The 17,370-nt window shown below is 33.7% G+C and overlaps 3 protein-coding genes across 3 annotated transcripts; all 3 read right to left on the bottom strand.

Annotated features, from left to right (window-relative positions):
- Positions 1-942: 942 nt before the first annotated feature.
- Positions 943-5,336, bottom strand: LOC122604419 (5-methylthioadenosine/S-adenosylhomocysteine deaminase-like). Its single transcript, XM_043777317.1, has 10 exons — positions 5,059-5,336; positions 4,095-4,267; positions 3,588-3,746; positions 3,272-3,421; positions 3,033-3,176; positions 2,781-2,937; positions 2,058-2,230; positions 1,858-1,913; positions 1,323-1,425; positions 943-1,212 (listed from the first exon to the last, which is right to left on the bottom strand). The coding sequence occupies exons 1-10, from the start codon at positions 5,279-5,281 to the stop codon at positions 1,123-1,125; spliced, it is 1,428 nt and encodes a 475-aa protein (XP_043633252.1). The 5' UTR covers positions 5,282-5,336; the 3' UTR covers positions 943-1,122.
- A 2,081-nt stretch (positions 5,337-7,417) lies between these two features.
- LOC122592908 (exocyst complex component EXO70B1-like) lies at positions 7,418-9,408 on the bottom strand. Its single transcript, XM_043765243.1, has 2 exons — positions 7,641-9,408; positions 7,418-7,533 (listed from the first exon to the last, which is right to left on the bottom strand). Exons 1-2 carry the CDS (start codon positions 9,406-9,408, stop codon positions 7,418-7,420), a joined length of 1,884 nt encoding a protein of 627 aa, XP_043621178.1.
- A 2,732-nt stretch (positions 9,409-12,140) lies between these two features.
- On the bottom strand, positions 12,141-14,069 carry LOC122586049 (bidirectional sugar transporter N3-like). The gene is made up of 6 exons (XM_043758161.1): positions 14,018-14,069; positions 13,505-13,541; positions 13,162-13,375; positions 12,908-13,066; positions 12,697-12,816; positions 12,141-12,488 (listed from the first exon to the last, which is right to left on the bottom strand). The coding sequence occupies exons 1-6, from the start codon at positions 14,067-14,069 to the stop codon at positions 12,141-12,143; spliced, it is 930 nt and encodes a 309-aa protein (XP_043614096.1).
- Positions 14,070-17,370: the final 3,301 nt, after the last annotated feature.

Here is a 17,370-nt window from a genome sequence, read left to right as displayed (position 1 = left end):
CTCTATGAAAAAGCAAATAGGTTTTTCAAATTATTTGAATTTTATAAACATAATAATTAGACAATCACTTTAAAACGCAATTTAAACACCCTCTTATTAACCTTGTATACAACCCATCATGATTAAAGGTATCAAATAAAGTCTGTACAACATTTATTTTTCTTTTTATTTTTTAGATATTTTAACATTCTATAAAACAATGATTAAATAACAAATACTGAGCTAGAAAACTACTATGAATCAAATCAAAGTTATTAAAATTGTGTAACCTGAGTATCAAGTGCAGAAAAAATGGTAACTAAGGTTTAGCATATGAAGTGAATTTGGTAGAAATATTTTGCCATACCGAAATAGTCGTAATCAATTTTTAGACGATGAAGATGGAAGCTGCATCTTTGGTGGATCATTAATCCATAGGGACGACAATTTATAATGCGACAAGAAGATAGAAGATTTTGGGTTTGTCTGAATGGGTTAAACCTTCAAAATCCATACGGTTTAACCACAGTTAACATTTAACGAATGTGTTGCGTTATCCATCTAAAGTATATACTCGTAGACATACTGAAATACACTCCACCCTTTTCATTTTCGAAAAAGGGGTAAATAACTTTTAGATGCTTACATGTACGTCCTAATAATTCATCATATCAAAATATTCCGACTCTTGGACTAGTGTCATTTGTTGTGCTTCTGATTATAGTTGGGTTAAACGAGTCGATACAACAACTCATTTATTATACACGTCACGTTGGGGTTTAACTTTTCATCACAAATAATTAAATAGGTTGTGTTATGGTTGGAATATACGAACTCCTTAATACATCAACCTGGATACGACACGAATTGGCAGCCCTATCATGGGTACCAAGAGGCCAAAACATAAGGAGTGTCCCCCATAGATGGTTTGCACCGTTGAGCCAAGTGGAATTCAAAAATGTATGAGAATTATCCTCCACTCGAGGTTCATCTTCAAGATGTTTCACTTGCATTACAGTATACATATACTCATGACATTAGTTCTTTTTTTTTTTTTTTCTTTGCAAATATATAAATTACAATATATAACAAAGTTACAAGTCTAGATTTCTTCTTAGTTCTTACACAGTATGCATTCAAAGCTCATATGAGGTTCATCCTATTTGGAATTTGTATGCTTGCTCTCTTCAAAAGTTCTGCAGAAGCATGCTTTGCCATCGAAAGAATTTCAGCCTGTTTTTCATAAATGAACTTGTCAATACAAGGATATACATTTTGGGCAAAAATTAGAATAACGTCCAATAATTATACCCAGGTGTTTATGGGTAATGTAGTTACGATACCTCATTAACATTCATGATTTTCTGATTCTCCATGATCCAACGGCCATTGCACATAACAGATACAATATTTTCACTTCGCAAGGAGTAAACAAGGCTCGAGATACTGCAGGTAGAAACATTTGAAATGATCGACATGATCAGTGTTGCTTATAACTTGTAAATGACTAGAGCTTGTTACCATTTCAACTCAAATATATGGAAATGTGTCAAATGTAGAAATTTTGTTACAAATGAAACATGTCAAAAGGATCGTAAGTGGCTTAAATTGACATGCATCCAAATGCTTACAAGTTACAACGTCGTAAATCATGAATATTTCTAAAAAATTACCTTGTTAAAAAAACAATATAGGTTCTGTATTCTGTAAACAAACAGTAACTATGTTGTTGGGTTGGACCAACCCGACCAGTTTTGAACCATTACCCAACCCGTTGGCACACCAGTTTTGCTGCCTTTAGTATAGCAAATCCAGAGGGCATTTTGTGTTTGGATATATAACATAAGCTTTGAGCAAAATGATCAACGATGTATATACCAGTCATGCATTGGAACCATAGACCATGTGGAAGGATTGATTACAATCATATCAGCCTGCAGAAATATGTTTAAGAACAGGATTAGAATCATAAATAGCATGGCAAGAAAATTAATTTTTTTTTATCTTTATTGTTCAATAATAGAGGTATACATCCTTCATCTAGACAAAATATGTCAGCATGAGTTTTTAAATTTAACCTTTTTTCCGACTTCAAGTGATCCTATATCGTTCTCCCAAAGTACCGCTTTAGCGCCATTTACAGTTGCCATTTTCAGAATTGATTCAGCAGGAAGAGCTGTAGGGTCGGTAGTGCCTTTTGAATAAACTTCTCGCCCTTTGTTGATCAGAGAAGCTAGGTACATCTCATCAACTACAGAATATATAGATATTTGAAAATCACCATCACTAAAAAGAGCGGGTCAGGTAAGGGGTCAAAATGGGTTTTGGTAAAAAAGGGGCCAGGTTGGGTTGGACACACCTGCGAAAACTTTTTGACCCTTTTTTGCATTATGTAGATAAATAATGTATTAAAAATGACCAGACCCTAAATTTTCATGAAATAAGAGAATTTCCTTTAAATGAAATGATTCAAGACTTTATAAGCATTTGAGTAAACAATATGCAACTGTTGGCTCGATTTAGTTACAGCTCATCATTTACGGTTGACACATTATAAATAGGAGGATGTTTTAAGAAGATAAATACTGCCCAAACACCTCATCATAAGTAATATACTGGCCAAAGTGACCCGTTAAATGTTGACATTGCCAACTCCAAGTCTCTGGATACTTATGAGAGCCACTTTATAAAAGCCATAGATATTTTAACTCTTGGTACAAGATAAGTATTTAACACTGCATGTCTCTGATCACTGAAATTATATTGAAGAGATTACTATTTGAAGTAAAACAGTTACATACCAATGCTCATTCTGTTATTTGATGGTGCTCCATCTGTCCCCAAAGATACACATACATTGGCATCAAGCATTTCCTTTATTGGTGCAAATCCAAGCATACGCATAGCAGCAGCAGGACAATGGGACACCTTAACGCCGGAATCAGAAAGAAATCCAATCTGAAATAGAAATATGATTGCATTGATCTAAAACCACCAATCTTACATCAAAATTTACTAAGAATACTCTATGCAACACTAGTACAGATGATTACCTCATTTTCATTGACCCAAACAGAATGAGCTGCAAGCAAATTGCTTGTCAAGAACTTTATTTTCTCCAGGTATGTAACCGTTCCATGATCAACTTCACGAGTTTGCATCACAAGTTCATTTTCAAAAGGTATCTCAGCAACATGCTTAGTTATGAAACAATAAGGCAATTAGAATCTCACTAATAATCACTAGCAAGTGAACTTTTTTAAAAATCGTTTAGGGGAGGGGTAAGAGAGACCATGTGAATTCCAGTTTGTAGTTCTTTAGCTGCATTTCTTGTTTCAAGTAGTAACCGATCAGTTGAATTCATGATCTGTCTTATCCCAAGCCATATCCGAATACGTCCATCAGCAGTGTTATGGTGTTTGTTGTACAATTCCTTTTGGGACTGTGCTCTTAAAGAAAGAAACATCAATTTCTCACAAAATGCATAAGGAATGACTTAACTTTTATGAAAGTCAATTATGATATTACATATATATATATATAGTAAAAACAAATTCCGGCCTACACAAAGATTATCCAATCCAATCTACTTAGGGTGGGAAATTTACCTGAATACATTGATCTGCAGTCCTAACCCCCCATGAAGATGGCAAACCGTCTCCAGAATCCATGATTGATTCGGTCAAACAGGCACGCAAACCTAGTAATTCGACTGCCTTTGCCATTCCCGATACATGCTGGCCTCCTGCTTCTGCAAAGCATGTAACCTGATATTTAATCAATCAGTATCCACATCTTGAACAGCCAACTTCGTGACTAATAGACGTTGTTTTAACATAAAACTATGAAGGAAAAAATAGAGTTAGTAATGTGGTATCAAATCGTTATCCATCTTTAAACGGTAACAATAACCTTTCAGGCCTAAAACTCAAAACTCGAAACTGTTAAAATGCAAGATCTAGTACTTTTCAGGCTTCTATTTAGTATGATCTTTTAGTACGACATGAACCGTTTTATGTTGTATCTGATTCTGATTCCCTATCATATGGGTGGGACCGAGGAAGTAGCTCATGGAAATAAGTGTGCAGTGAATGAAGAGTAATGCGAATGCTTACACCAGAGTGAACGAGTTCGATTCCACAGAGTAAAGTAGAGATATATGAATCCTCTTCAGTCATATTCGATTCATATGGCCAGATTCGATGGTGCAACCATGTAAGCAAGTCTACATCATCGGCAATCCCTCTAGCTAGTTGCTGGGACGTATGCACATGTGTATTTATCAATCCTAAGAAACAAACAGCAAAAACCAGTTCTTATCCCTTATCTCAAACCTTTAGCGTTTGCTTTTAGTTCACCAAAGCATGCTACTTAATTACCAAAAAAAAACCCAAAGATAAATATATCAAAATATCAATAAGCAATCCATATGACTTTTTTCAAATATTAATACAACACACCACATAACAATTCACACGTTTATCAAGCCAGAACCTTTTGGTTTATAGTTGTTACTTGTTAGGCAACTCGCATACTTTTCTTGCCAGAAGCCGTTTGGCAACACAGTACACAAATATGTCCTAACAGACATACGGGCTACTAGAAAGGCCTTTGTTGTAGCCCGTTTGTGGTAACGGTATTCATGGAGCCCCGAACAACCAGCAGCTTGTATTCTAAACTCTCCCACAGAGATAAATGTGTGGGAAAAAAAGTGTGTGGTAATATCGCTAAAGTGACAGAATGGATAAACAATGTATGTATAGATTAATTCAATGCAGCTGTTTTTTGTTCATTAAGTAAAAAAAAACAAACATTTTTGATGACTTAATAAATTAAGTATTTTTGATTAAGTCATTTTGACAAATATCACCTAACAAACAAATTGGCTAATTGCACAAAAATATATCTATCTCTTGTAACAATACATATATTAGCATAGCGTAACTGCGTAAGAATTGAAAGTTTATTACACATGTAACAATACAAGATACGAACTAGAGTAGATCGAACACTCAATATAATTCATCTAAAAAATGTTACAAAAATGACGACGGGTATATATAGAAAAAAAATTATTACCGGGAAGTAAAAAGTGGCCATGGAGATCAATGACTTGGTGTGACTTTGATGAGAATTCAGCGACTATGTCAGAAGATTGACCAATGGCTACAATTCTGTCATTTTCGATAACGATTCCGCCGTTACGGAATACACGAAGTTGATCATCCATAGTCACGATCAAAGCATTATGTACAAGCATAAGCTGCTGCCGTGAGTTGTTCAAATCTGTAGCAACGTTCATGATCTCACTGTATTCTTCCTTCCTTCCTGCGATGACATAATCATGATCCTGAAGAGTCAATTATTTGATCTTTGTTTAAACAATTGTTTTCGCACCAATATTCACCCCTCAAGTTTTTCACATTTACAGCTTACACCCTTTAGTTTGATAGTTACGGACTTACGGAGTACATCAGGTAGGGAAAGATGATGGAAGTTGAGTCGCATTATAGATTGATTTACTCTAAAACACCTCCTCTGTTTTAGAAACAGAGATCTTGAGTTGGCGGCATCAATTGTATCGAGTATTTACTTACCAAAAACATGTTAGTCAAAAAACTTAATAAACGTCGTTAACATTTTGCACATATATTTTAGCACAAATACTATTTTATTTAATTTTTTAACGTTTGTGTCACGGAACGGCTAGCCGTTACATCCATTCGGGCAGACAGTCACTAGCGACCGATCCACGAAGTCAGGGACCACAGGAAAACCCATCAATTTAACCGCTACAGAAGGCTCGACATTAAATTGGAGGTAAAACCTCGTTTGCTCAGACTCGAATCCTAGTCTCCCAGGATCCAAACATCATTGCAGGACTTCGGAAGGGTTTTAACCCATTGGCCAAATACTATGTTAATTTTATAAAAAGGAGGCCTATATATCAGTGTAGTATTAAAGTGTTAGATAAACATATCTCTAAAATGAGTATTAATCGTGTTACATTTACATGTCACATTCCATTTTTAATGGTTTCACACTTTCACGAATAATGGACTTGTCTAATAAGAGGCCCGGGCCCATTACTTTAAGGTAAACACTATACAGCTAATCAGCCATACAGGGGTAAAGTTTTTTTTTTATTACACAAGAACGGTATCCGCGCGTTGCGATTGTGGTGGAGGTGATCGATGACAGGGTGGTGATGTAATGGCGGCAGCGGCAGTGGTAGTGATGGGGTGATCTACCTGACGGGCTCTGCCCTTAGCCGTACGAGCTCCGCCCTCAGAATTAAAAATTTGTCGAAAGTATATCGAATGACTACTCTAATGAAAGAACATGAAATATTAAGAACGCCCATATAATTTTTATATTTTATCGATGTACGATTTTTGAGATAAAAGATTTTGAATGAATTAGAAGGATAAAATGATTTTTGGAAGAGAGAGAAAAAAATGATTGGTTGAGATTTGAGAAAAGAAAAATGGTATTATAGTTATTTTAGGTAAATATAAAATAGACATGATGGACATTTGGATGAAGTACTTAAAATCAATATTGAAAATTTAAGTTTAATGTTAAAAACTAGAGAAAATCTGCTTTATAATATAGTATAGATTATTATTTGTTTTTAACCGAGAACTGAAAATTTATTAAACGAGACTGAAAACACACCAATATACAAAGTCAAAATGCAACGAGCTCCAAAAGAAAACACCAAAAATTGAGCTTTAGAACACTTCAAACCTCTTCCACCATAACCAAGTTAGGCCCGATTGTTTGAATCTATTCTTGACCTACAAAAAACCTAACGATTATATCTCTTGATAACCTTAGACACCGAAAGGGGGGCTACTTTAAACACCGCGTCATTACGAGCTCTCTAGGGACACCAAATAGTAATAAGAAAAATTGCTTGGAGAGCTTTCTTGTGCTTCTTTGACCCATTTATTGATGCGTGAAAGTTGAGTCGAGAAGACCTATAAGCTGAAATGCGTTTAAGGAGGGAAACTTGCACCATTGTGCAACCACTTGCCAGATTATTTGAGCAAAATAACATGATGCAAATAAGTGATCATTAGTTTCTGCATACTCCCACAAAAAGTGCATCTAAAATTTGAGTATCTCTAAAAATCATTCGTACATCAGTTACAGTAGATCATCCTACATCACTTGACACCACTACCATCACTAATAGTCTCCATCATCACCAGCCGTCACCGACACCACCAAACCATCGTCGTAGACTCGTAGTCATCATTGCCGCATAATGCGGGTACCATGCTATCTTGTTAATATTTATACATATAGACATAAAATAAGATCAAGATGACAAGGAGTTGGTATTCAGTATTCACATTGCTCTATATGTACAATTACAACGACAAAGAAAAAACTATCACTTAACATTACAAATCTAGAACTTAGACAACAATCACATGAGTCCCACATTTTTATAAGTTTTTAATAGATTTTTGAAGGCTCCTGTAGTTTGCTTCACAGTTGATACAGCTTGTATTCCATTCATTTGACTCTCCACCTTCTCCGTGCCTAGTTAAAATAAGTGTGCACATTGTTATATAGTAGTAACAAGTTAAAACGAGGTGAAATTTATATATTTTTCTAACAAATTTAGAGTAAAATCGTAATTAACTAACCTTCAAATAATGTCTCTATTAACGATTCAATATCTTCTGGTTGATACTTTATGTACTTATCGATGCTTTTCCCACCCTCAAACTGCGGTTTATACCGCCCGACAAATGACCTATATGCCGGGCTCACGACAGCCGTTATGGAAACCCGAATCTCGGATAATAACTGCTCGTCGCTCACCACCCATGAACTTTGTGTCTTGTGTATTTCATCAAACATTGTGTTAAAAGACTTGAACCTTTCTTTCAATATCTTTCTATTCGGTTTTCCATTCACTTGAACACCTTCTTGTGTGAGGAAATGCAATAGTTTGGTCCATGTTTCCCTTTGGTAACTCTTGTGGTAGTTTCTAACATCCGATGACTTTCGTCGACACCAATTATCCCCGATCATTTGTTTCATTTCGTTTGTCCCTTTCACGAGTTGTAATATGTACCGAAAATTGTTCATCAAGAAAATATACCTCAATGGTGGATCTTTGTAGAGTGTCGATTTTGTTTCTAGATTAGCTTCTAGCAAATCAATCACACATAAGAATTGTTTTGATAATGATGAGTTTTCTACATCCGATAAAGGTTCGTTTTCGTGTTTATTATGGTATTGGAAAACATTTTCCAATGTGGTTTGGTACTCATCAAATCCACATTTCATGTAGTTCATTACGTAACGGGTAAGGGGGTGTACTGCGCCCCCTTGAACAGTAGTTTTGTTAGTATCATTGCGGATTGCATTTTTTAAATCACTAAACATGTTCACCACGGCCTCACCAATGTTGTCCCCAGTTGATAATATCTCGGATTTTAGTACACCCCATTCTTCTAGCTTCGTGTCGCCAAAATCTGACTCATCCACCACGGTACCAAGATCACGTATTGCCTCATACATATCGATGAACTTGAACAACCGTTTTCCCTTTGGTTTAACATTTGCCACTGCTATAGCAAATTCGAGAAGTAATGTTGTAATGTTGCGAATTAGGTTGAGGAATAAACTAGCAAAAACCGGCAATTGATCTGTGAAAACATTTTCTCCAAGTTTTCTTTCGGCTGGGATAAGGATTTTGGAACAATGGTTAGTTATTTTGACCCATCGGGTTATATCTGGTTCAAGTGACACCCATTTTGATTTATGAACATCTTCAACATTCAATTTTTCAAATTCAAATCTCTTGATTTGATCAATCAATGCATCTTTTCGTATTGTACTATAAGCCTGACAACATTCGTATTGGTAACCTGCAGAGATCATCACGGTCGCTATTCTGCTCATCAAAAGAATTTTTTCGTTCGAGTAACCAGGAAAATCTTCATGGTTACTCGAATCTAAATTATGTTTAGATGCGGCCCCTTTTGCAACCGGTTCTGTAGGGGCATTTGAATCTTGTAGAAGGGCTCGAAACTCCTCTTCCATTAATATCATCGCATGTTGTACGACATTTTGAATATCATTAGATAGCGTCGTACTCGGGAACTGGCTTAAAACATTATTGAGCCTGGCCAAACGATTTATCATCTTTATAAAATTTTCGTCTTCCTTTACGAGCCTTGTACCGGATTTTATTGAGTTGTAGCTTTTTATTTTAGACTCAAGGATCCTAACAAAGGTGTCAACTATATTAGGGATTTCGGGTGAGTTGCATTTTTCGTTTATGATGGATAGTTCGTCGATGAATTTGTCAATGTCAGCCGAGATTTGGTCGAGATTTAACAAAGACTCGTCTTGATCGTCAACAACTTTTTCTGCTTTTGATTTTCGGGAGTTTTTTTCCATTGATACTAATTAAGGATTCATGAAAATGAGTGAATCACGATGATGGTGGTGCAACTGCAACATCTTGTTTTTTTAGGCATTGATTTTGAATGGATGATGTTAATTCCCATGGTTGTTTGAACCGATTAATATGGAGGGTGTCTGTTTTTGAATTAGATGAAGATAGGTTTAGAAAAACCCATCAAGTATAAATGTTGGACTAAGATTATAAAGGTATAAAAGTACGGGGTTGAAATCGCCAAGTGATTAAGCTTGGAGGCTAAAGCAGTACAAACCAAAAACGGTAAGGGAACGATTTGGACAAATTATAGTGAGTTGACCATTTAGAAGTAAGTAAGTACTACTCAGTGCCACTTTCGGCGGGTTTTGAGCCTCAATATTTCGACGATGTATGGGGGAGGTTAAGATGTAGGCAGGCCTTACCATTACCTAAGTAGAGAGGCTGCATTCAATTTCTACATAAGTGAGTTGACCATTTAAAAGGGGAAATGATATTCGTACTATCATTTTTGATGGATGTACCACAATGTACAAATTATATAGCTGACTGTACAAGTCAGTAATACACAGTTGCAGTACATCCATCAAAATAAATGATACAAATATCAAACCAAAAATATTAGAGAGGGATGTAGTATGTCGTTTCTCTCCGTAAACGTATATATATATACACTAACACACATACACAATTACAATATATGAATCATTCATATCTCAACCTTTGACTTACTATAGCATCATTAGCTAACACCCCACTAGCTATTTCCACCTTTTACTAGAGAATGAAATTCGCAACTCTATGAAGAATAATTATCTAGCTAATTGCGTTCAACACATTTTAAATTCCACCTTTTAGCATCATAACCAAATGTATGTTTTGTTGAATACAACATATATAATTTATGCAATGCAAAAACAGCTGGATAAAAAATTCATTTGATCATAGATGTCCCAAACACTCTGAGACCTTAAATTAAAAGATCATAACAATATTCTTTCAAAATTTAAATATATCATAAGTCTTAAACCTATGTATCTAGAGTTAATCTTTGATTAGTTAAGTTTCTTTTCTGGAATTGCTATGAAACACCTTTTGTTCAATTCTCTTAAAAGCTGAGTAAAGCGAGCCATAAAAGTAAAGAATTTCAAAGTTTCTTTGCTTTCTTTAAACACTAGCTTTTTGCTGCTTTTTTTTTTTTTTTTATCATGCATGACTATACCATATATATTACATATAGGGCTGTCAATCTCGACCCAACCCGAAAAAAGTCAAGTTAGGGTTGGGATTAATTTTCGACCCACCAACCCACTAACCCGCCAACCTGAATTTTTTCGGGTTGGGTCTGGGTTGGATTGTTAGGTTGTCAGGTCGACCCGTCAACCCAATATCTTAAAAATATTTGATTTACATATAATATTGTATACTCCACAATCTACTTATCTATACGCCGCAATCTCATTTTCTATATATTTAATCTAACCTAACTTCACATCTAAAATAAGAGGGTGATTCAAAAATTTTGTAAGATATTAACTGATGTTGGGTAAGACACTAAGTTTATTAACTTTGTACCAAGTTCTAATAATACCATCGAATTCCGTTTTTTTGGTACTTTTTGTTTTCAGCGTACACATCAATAATAGAGCTTTATATTGGTTGATTTATTCCGTCATATATTTATATATATTTGCTTATCAGGTCATATGGGTTGGGTCATGGGTTGACAGGTTGTTGGTCAGGGTTAAAATTTCTGACTTTAAATTTTTAGTGGGTTGGGTTAGGGTCAAAGTTTTGAACCCACTAACCCGTCAACCTGAAACTGCCAATCCATGACCCAACCCATTGACAACCCTAATTACGTACACAAGTAATGATGCATCAACTTAGCTTTTTTACATTAAAAGTTTGTTTTATAACATAACTTTATTAGAAGATACATGTATTTGTAATTTGTATTACTAATAAGTTCTACAATGGTATTTAAAAGAAAATAATACTATAAAAAATATAATGAAGAGTTAGAGATAAAATCAAGGACGGATCTACAATGGGGCAGCGGGGTCAGCTGCCCCCACTCCAATTTTGATACAATGTAATTTTTAAAAATTTAAATGGTGTACGTGTAGATTTTTTTGAAAGTCATTGGTCATCGAAACATTTTCATTGATAGAATAAAAAATTGTTTTAATTTTTAATAATCATAGTATTTAAGTAAAAAAGATGTATATACAAGCTAATTACTTTATAAAAAATTATATTTTTCGGGTTTCTCACATTATAATTGTATAAGTTTTCATTTAATAAGATTTGCCCGGCAAGTGTGGTATTTATCTATTAAAAATAACTAGTATTTTTTGAATATGAGCGTTACACCTGATGTGGGGAACAAAATTATTTTGAAGGTCCATTTTCTAACCCCGAGCTAGGGTCCAATTTTTTTACATTGTCGGATACGACTCTTATAAGTATGACAAACAATATTTAAAATTGTTCCTTCGCAAAAAAAACTTCTGACTCCGTATCCGGATAAAATAATGGTATTGGTATATATAAATTAATAATCAATGTGTGTGGCTTGATTTTTTCTGGATCCATGCAAAACATTACATTTCTCTTACAAAATTAACAACATGGTTCATGCATGTATATCATCATATATAGGTAGTACGTACATATGGATTAACATCCACATATAAAAACCAAATGAAATATATATATATATATATATATATCAAGCTGCACACATAATAACTATAGGCTTCACAGTCACTACTTCCACCCCACAAGGTTCATCATCCATCACCACCTTTGCCAAGCCTTCATTTTGCTGCACAATCTCTAGTCCATCACCACCATTGACTCCACCTTCCTCGGTCTTCTTTTCTTTGAGCTCTTCAACGTTACTGCCACTGCTCCGGCTTGAATCCACGGGAACTACTTCCGAGTTAAATATCCTTATGTTTATTGTGTGTTCCGGCACCTTAATGTCTCGGAGATTTTGTACCTTGCTTTTGCGTTTGTAATAACCATATAGCCCCATTTGGAACAGTCCCAAAAAAAATCCTAACACATTTGGCACCTACAATATTTATACAAGTATATATAATCTCGAAATCAATAATTACTAATTTTGTCAAGTGTTTCTTTTATTTTTTTCCCTTCCTGTACGTCTATTTTCTTGTAATTGACTGTATTTTGGCGTCTTGCCAAAGTTTTACTTTATTTTAATAATACCAGTTAGCTGTTCAACAAAAAAAAAAAGTAATGATATATATATGTATGTATACCGTAACACATAGGTCCCGGGTGACCATTCCATAAGCAAACCACATCATGGCGCTTAGCGTGAGGAAGCATGACAAGGTGATTGGCATGAATTCGATGCTTTTCGTTTTCACAACTTGAACCTGTTATACATATCTACATCAAATTTGCATGTATATATATACGTACAAATTAAAATAACTCGAATTAATCAATAGATATATACTAGCTAACCACGATAGTAAGAGGTGCTGCAAAAACCGATATGGAAACTGCAACACAAAACCAACCCACAACGAAAGCCCGTCGTGATCCATCCAAGAAGAAAAATGATCCGAGAGAAATCATAAGGCACAATGCCATCGTCCCACCCAGAATTTTATATGTGTGCCTCTGTTAGTTGATCATGCATAACACGTTACATGCATGGTTAATTAATTACATTTTAAAAGAACTACTGATCCAAAATTAAGTTGATCCAAGTATACCTTTCCACTGGGTGTAGCGTATACGATAAAGATGATGACGTAGATGAATTCGATGAATGAACCAAGGGCGTTAATAGTGATAAGAAGGAACGTGTTCCCTTCTTTGATGATCGAATAGTACAGCCACAACAATGAACTAAACAGTGCCACCACATAAGGCAATGACCGGAACCCCATCGTAGATTTTTTCTTGTGGATTTGAATAAATGTTGGCCTGCATTTCACAAAACATTACCAATTATATTATATCTCACATTAAATTAGCTAGTTTCATTTACGAACATATAATACACGAATTAAAGTTATTGAAAATAAATCAATTAGATAGATATAGTTGACTTACATTGGAGCAAAGTAAACACCGGTGGACACAATGTTACCTGTAATCAAATCATTACATATATAAGCAAGCGCTGTTAATTTAATACACTATTAATGTTCAAACAATTACTAAAAGTTAATTACTGTTCTAGCTAATATTTTGATAATTCATTTTGTAAACTAGCAAATTCATTTTGTAAAAAACCAGCAAATAATATAGTAATGTGCATCCATGTAAGCATATTGTTTTTTTTTTTTTAAGGAAGGTTGATCATGCACTTTCAACCTCATCGTCTATATGTATATTTTTGATTGAAAATATATATAGTGATATATATTTCCTGAAAAAAAAAACCCGAAAATAACCAATAGTACTAATATTGTATCATATTGGAAGATGATACTTGAAATTCTTAATTACATGGTTATTTAATTTAATGATTACCATTTTTTGATCATTATTATTAAGATTGATATCATGTATGAAACTAGTAAAATAAGAGGAGAAAGTAGCTAGAGAGTTATAAGATGTTACCTAAAAGGCCAAATATCAAAATCAATGGATGCTGAACATCAAAAATAGCCATTCTAATAATCTAGCTATAAGTATAATAATATATAGATAGATAGATAGAAATGATCGAGGGTGAAGGTGGAGATAGCTTTATAAAAACGGGTTTTTGTGAAAAACCCTAAAGCTTATCTCGTCACCAGTCTTACAACACAAAATGTGAAGTCACGTCGTAAGAGATGGAAGTTGAGGAAATGAGATATATATGCATATTTATATGAGTAAAGATGTGTGTATGTGTATGAGAGAGAGGCCAGCCAGGTGTACATGCGCATATAGGCCACTCTAGTTGCGTGACAAATGAATGAAGGGGATAGTAGGTGGCGTATGATAATATCATTTTCTCTTTTTTCATCGGTTTCGAACTACTTTGCTTCGCCCATGCATTGCCTCACGTGATCTTTATTTTGGTCCCGTGTCTCAACTTCTAACACTTCCTTCCCCCCGTCCCTTTATAATTTCCCTATGATTAACCGTCTAGGCATCGGTCTTATCTTCAAAAGATATTTTTTTGTGAAAATAACGGTGATAATATAATAGGGAGGCCTCCCAAGCTCTTAAAGTTAATCTCCGTAATGATTTTGATTAAAACAATCCTAAATGCTCATTAAATAGTTGTACAATTATTATAAAAATCAGGGGTGAAATTTTGATACGGTAGATATATATTTTTTTATGCACGTTAAATGTAACCATATGAATTTCATTTAGCGTTTTTCCAAAACATAAAGCCAGTGGAGTTTACCAATTTTACAAGTTTCAAGCTGTTCGTTTTTTATAACGCTTCATGAGTGTGTTTATATATATAATCATTACCTTAATCAACGGTGTGCTTATTACGTGTTTCTTCTTCGCATTGTATTTTGTTACCAATTAACTAATGTTTTGCTTTGATTTTTACTATATATGGTCATTTGAATTGAATGTAAATATAAAAAGTTAACGTAAAATGATAGTAATTCATTGCCGTATGATACAAGGCATACCAAATATATTACAGATAACACGATTATATTTGTATATTGATCATATTCATGTTGTAAATATATAGAAAGTAATTTTTTCAAAGATCATACCCAAAGAGACTACACATATGCATATGAAATGGTGAGAACATATTGTACGAATTCAGCAAAGGAAAAATATTTATCCTCTTAACAAATTAGTTTAAAAATCCTTTTAATAGGTTTAGATGGTGATATGTGGATACCACTTATTTTCTTTTTCCTAATCTCACCCTGATTTTTCATATATCACAACCCTATTAATTAAGAGAATTTTTAGGCTAATATTACCCATTTAGGAAGTGCGAGCTTTAATTAATTTCCTACCTCCTTATATTTGCTATGAGTAGATTAATAATTAATCTATGTACATTTAGAGGGTGTTTGATATTATATTTTGAGATGATTATTTAATCATTACATTAGTAACACGTAAATAATTTTAAAAAAAATGTTTATCTGAAAAAGTGATTATCTTTTATGAAAATACAGTTTTCGAGAAGCTGCATGTACATACATGCTTTTTCAAAATGCAGTTTTGAAAACGCAATATTTGTTTATTAAACGCAATAACAAACACCCCTTTTATTCTTACGGATGGTATCGTATTTTTAAAAAAATAGAGTTAATAATTATGGGTAGAAAAAATGTATGTTCACTAACATCTTTGCGTCAGATATACATTGGTATAGATTATTGTACTTTTTTAAAAATGAAGTTCACGATTTTGTTCATCAGATAAAAGACACTTAAATATAATTAAACAGGGGGCTCAAAACATGAGTCGCGTACATGGTATCATTGATCATATATGACTCACGCAATCGTGTCTCTTTCACGCTTTGGGTACGTCGTCGATCGACGTTCATGTGATCAATCTTCTTAATTGAAACGTTTGTCACGGTTTTGTTCTAACTACAACCCATATAATTAACATGCATCTTGCATTTCGATTGGTACACCCTAGTGGCTAATCATCACTGTCATTCCTTTAATTTCCGTTACAATTAAATAAATGCAAAAAATAAAAATAAAAAAAAACTTAAAACATATATAACACAATTATCTTTATAATAATAATTTGGTGGATATGGAAATAATCTAAAGCATCACTACAAACATGGTTGGCCAGTTTCAAAAGATCGATCGATTATAGACCAAATCAAATTTTTTGTTTGTTTCTTAAAAATGAACTAACTATAAAGCATCTAATTAATACGTTCGATTTGTTGGAACATGAAATTAAGTATATATGTAATATGGTACATTGGTACTAGTTAAAAAAAATCTATAGGCTTATATCTGTTAACAGGAAACAAATGTTAAAAAAATCTATAAGCTTCATGTGGCATATATGTTGCTAATTATTATACGAAACCACCATAGTTGCAAATATATCTGTTATGATTTTATTACGTACGTGCATAGTCTACTATGATATATTTCAGGTATTTCTATAGGCACATTGAGAAACAGTCATATGCGGCTACTCGGTATTGATTTTGGGTAAGTACGTAGGATTTACGAATATGTCAAAAGTTTACAACTTAGAATTTGTAACTCCTCATCAATTCTTCATAAAATAACGTACTAACACAATAAGGTTTGACTTAGTCATGCATAGGCGGTCTAGAGGGTGGCCGAAGTGGCCGACGGGTCAAGGCCTGATTTTTTTATGGGGCCCGATTTTTTCTAATTTTATTGTTATGTATATATGTGTTTAATTATTTATTTATATTGTAAACTATAACAATTATCTAAAAACTAAAACATATAAATTATTAACCCATAAAATGCCCACGTATATAACTTTTATTGGATTAAAAAAGAGTTATCGTTACTTATCGAAAACTCGGAACGGATCAAGCAACGCCTTTTCAATCTTTTATTGTTCCACTTTTCATATATTTGACATGACAAGTAATTACTTTTCTTTATTATTTATTGTAATATGTATGCATATAAATAATATATTATTATTAAATGATATATAAATCATTATTGTTATTTAAAAAACAATGACATAGTTGTTTGTTGTTTGTCATTTCTTTAGGTTTTTCTATGTTGTTTTAAACCTATTGAAATTTTATTTGTCTTTGGGCTTTATATTTCATTTATTGATATCACATTTATTGTCATTTTTAAAGATTAATTCTTGTAATATAATTTGTTGCGTTTAGCTTATAGGCCCTTATTTTTCCTCTCGGCTTACATCTATACATCTTCAGGGACGGCCCTGTAGTCATGAGACCCAAATTAAAATGTAACATTGCATTGGTTTTACCATTATATTTAGAGCTGGCATATCGTGTC

The sequence above is a fragment of the Erigeron canadensis genome, chromosome 1, assembly GCF_010389155.1.
Source record: "Erigeron canadensis isolate Cc75 chromosome 1, C_canadensis_v1, whole genome shotgun sequence".
NCBI lineage: Eukaryota > Viridiplantae > Streptophyta > Magnoliopsida > Asterales > Asteraceae > Erigeron > Erigeron canadensis.
Note: the sequence above shows the minus strand (reverse complement) of the source record. Positions and strands in the feature narration are given on the sequence as shown.

Excerpts from the sequence above, each read along its gene's own strand:
- LOC122604419 (XM_043777317.1), bottom strand. The coding sequence starts at position 5,281 with ATGAACGTTGCTACAGATTTGAACAACTCACGGCAGCAGCTTATGCTT. Across the intron at positions 1,914-2,057 it reads CACTTGAAGTCGGAAAAAAG|GCTGATATGATTGTAATCAA; the intron begins GTTAAATTTAAA and ends ATATTTCTGCAG. Across the intron at positions 1,426-1,857 it reads ATGGTTCCAATGCATGACTG|TATCTCGAGCCTTGTTTACT; the intron begins GTATATACATCG and ends TTCTACCTGCAG.
- LOC122592908 (XM_043765243.1), bottom strand. The coding sequence starts at position 9,408 with ATGGAAAAAAACTCCCGAAAATCAAAAGCAGAAAAAGTTGTTGACGAT. Across the intron at positions 7,534-7,640 it reads AATAGAGACATTATTTGAAG|GCACGGAGAAGGTGGAGAGT; the intron begins GTTAGTTAATTA and ends TATTTTAACTAG.
- LOC122586049 (XM_043758161.1), bottom strand. The coding sequence starts at position 14,069 with ATGGCTATTTTTGATGTTCAGCATCCATTGATTTTGATATTTGGCCTT. Across the intron at positions 13,376-13,504 it reads GGTGTTTACTTTGCTCCAAT|GCCAACATTTATTCAAATCC; the intron begins GTAAGTCAACTA and ends TGTGAAATGCAG. Across the intron at positions 13,067-13,161 it reads ACGCTACACCCAGTGGAAAG|AGGCACACATATAAAATTCT; the intron begins GTATACTTGGAT and ends ATCAACTAACAG.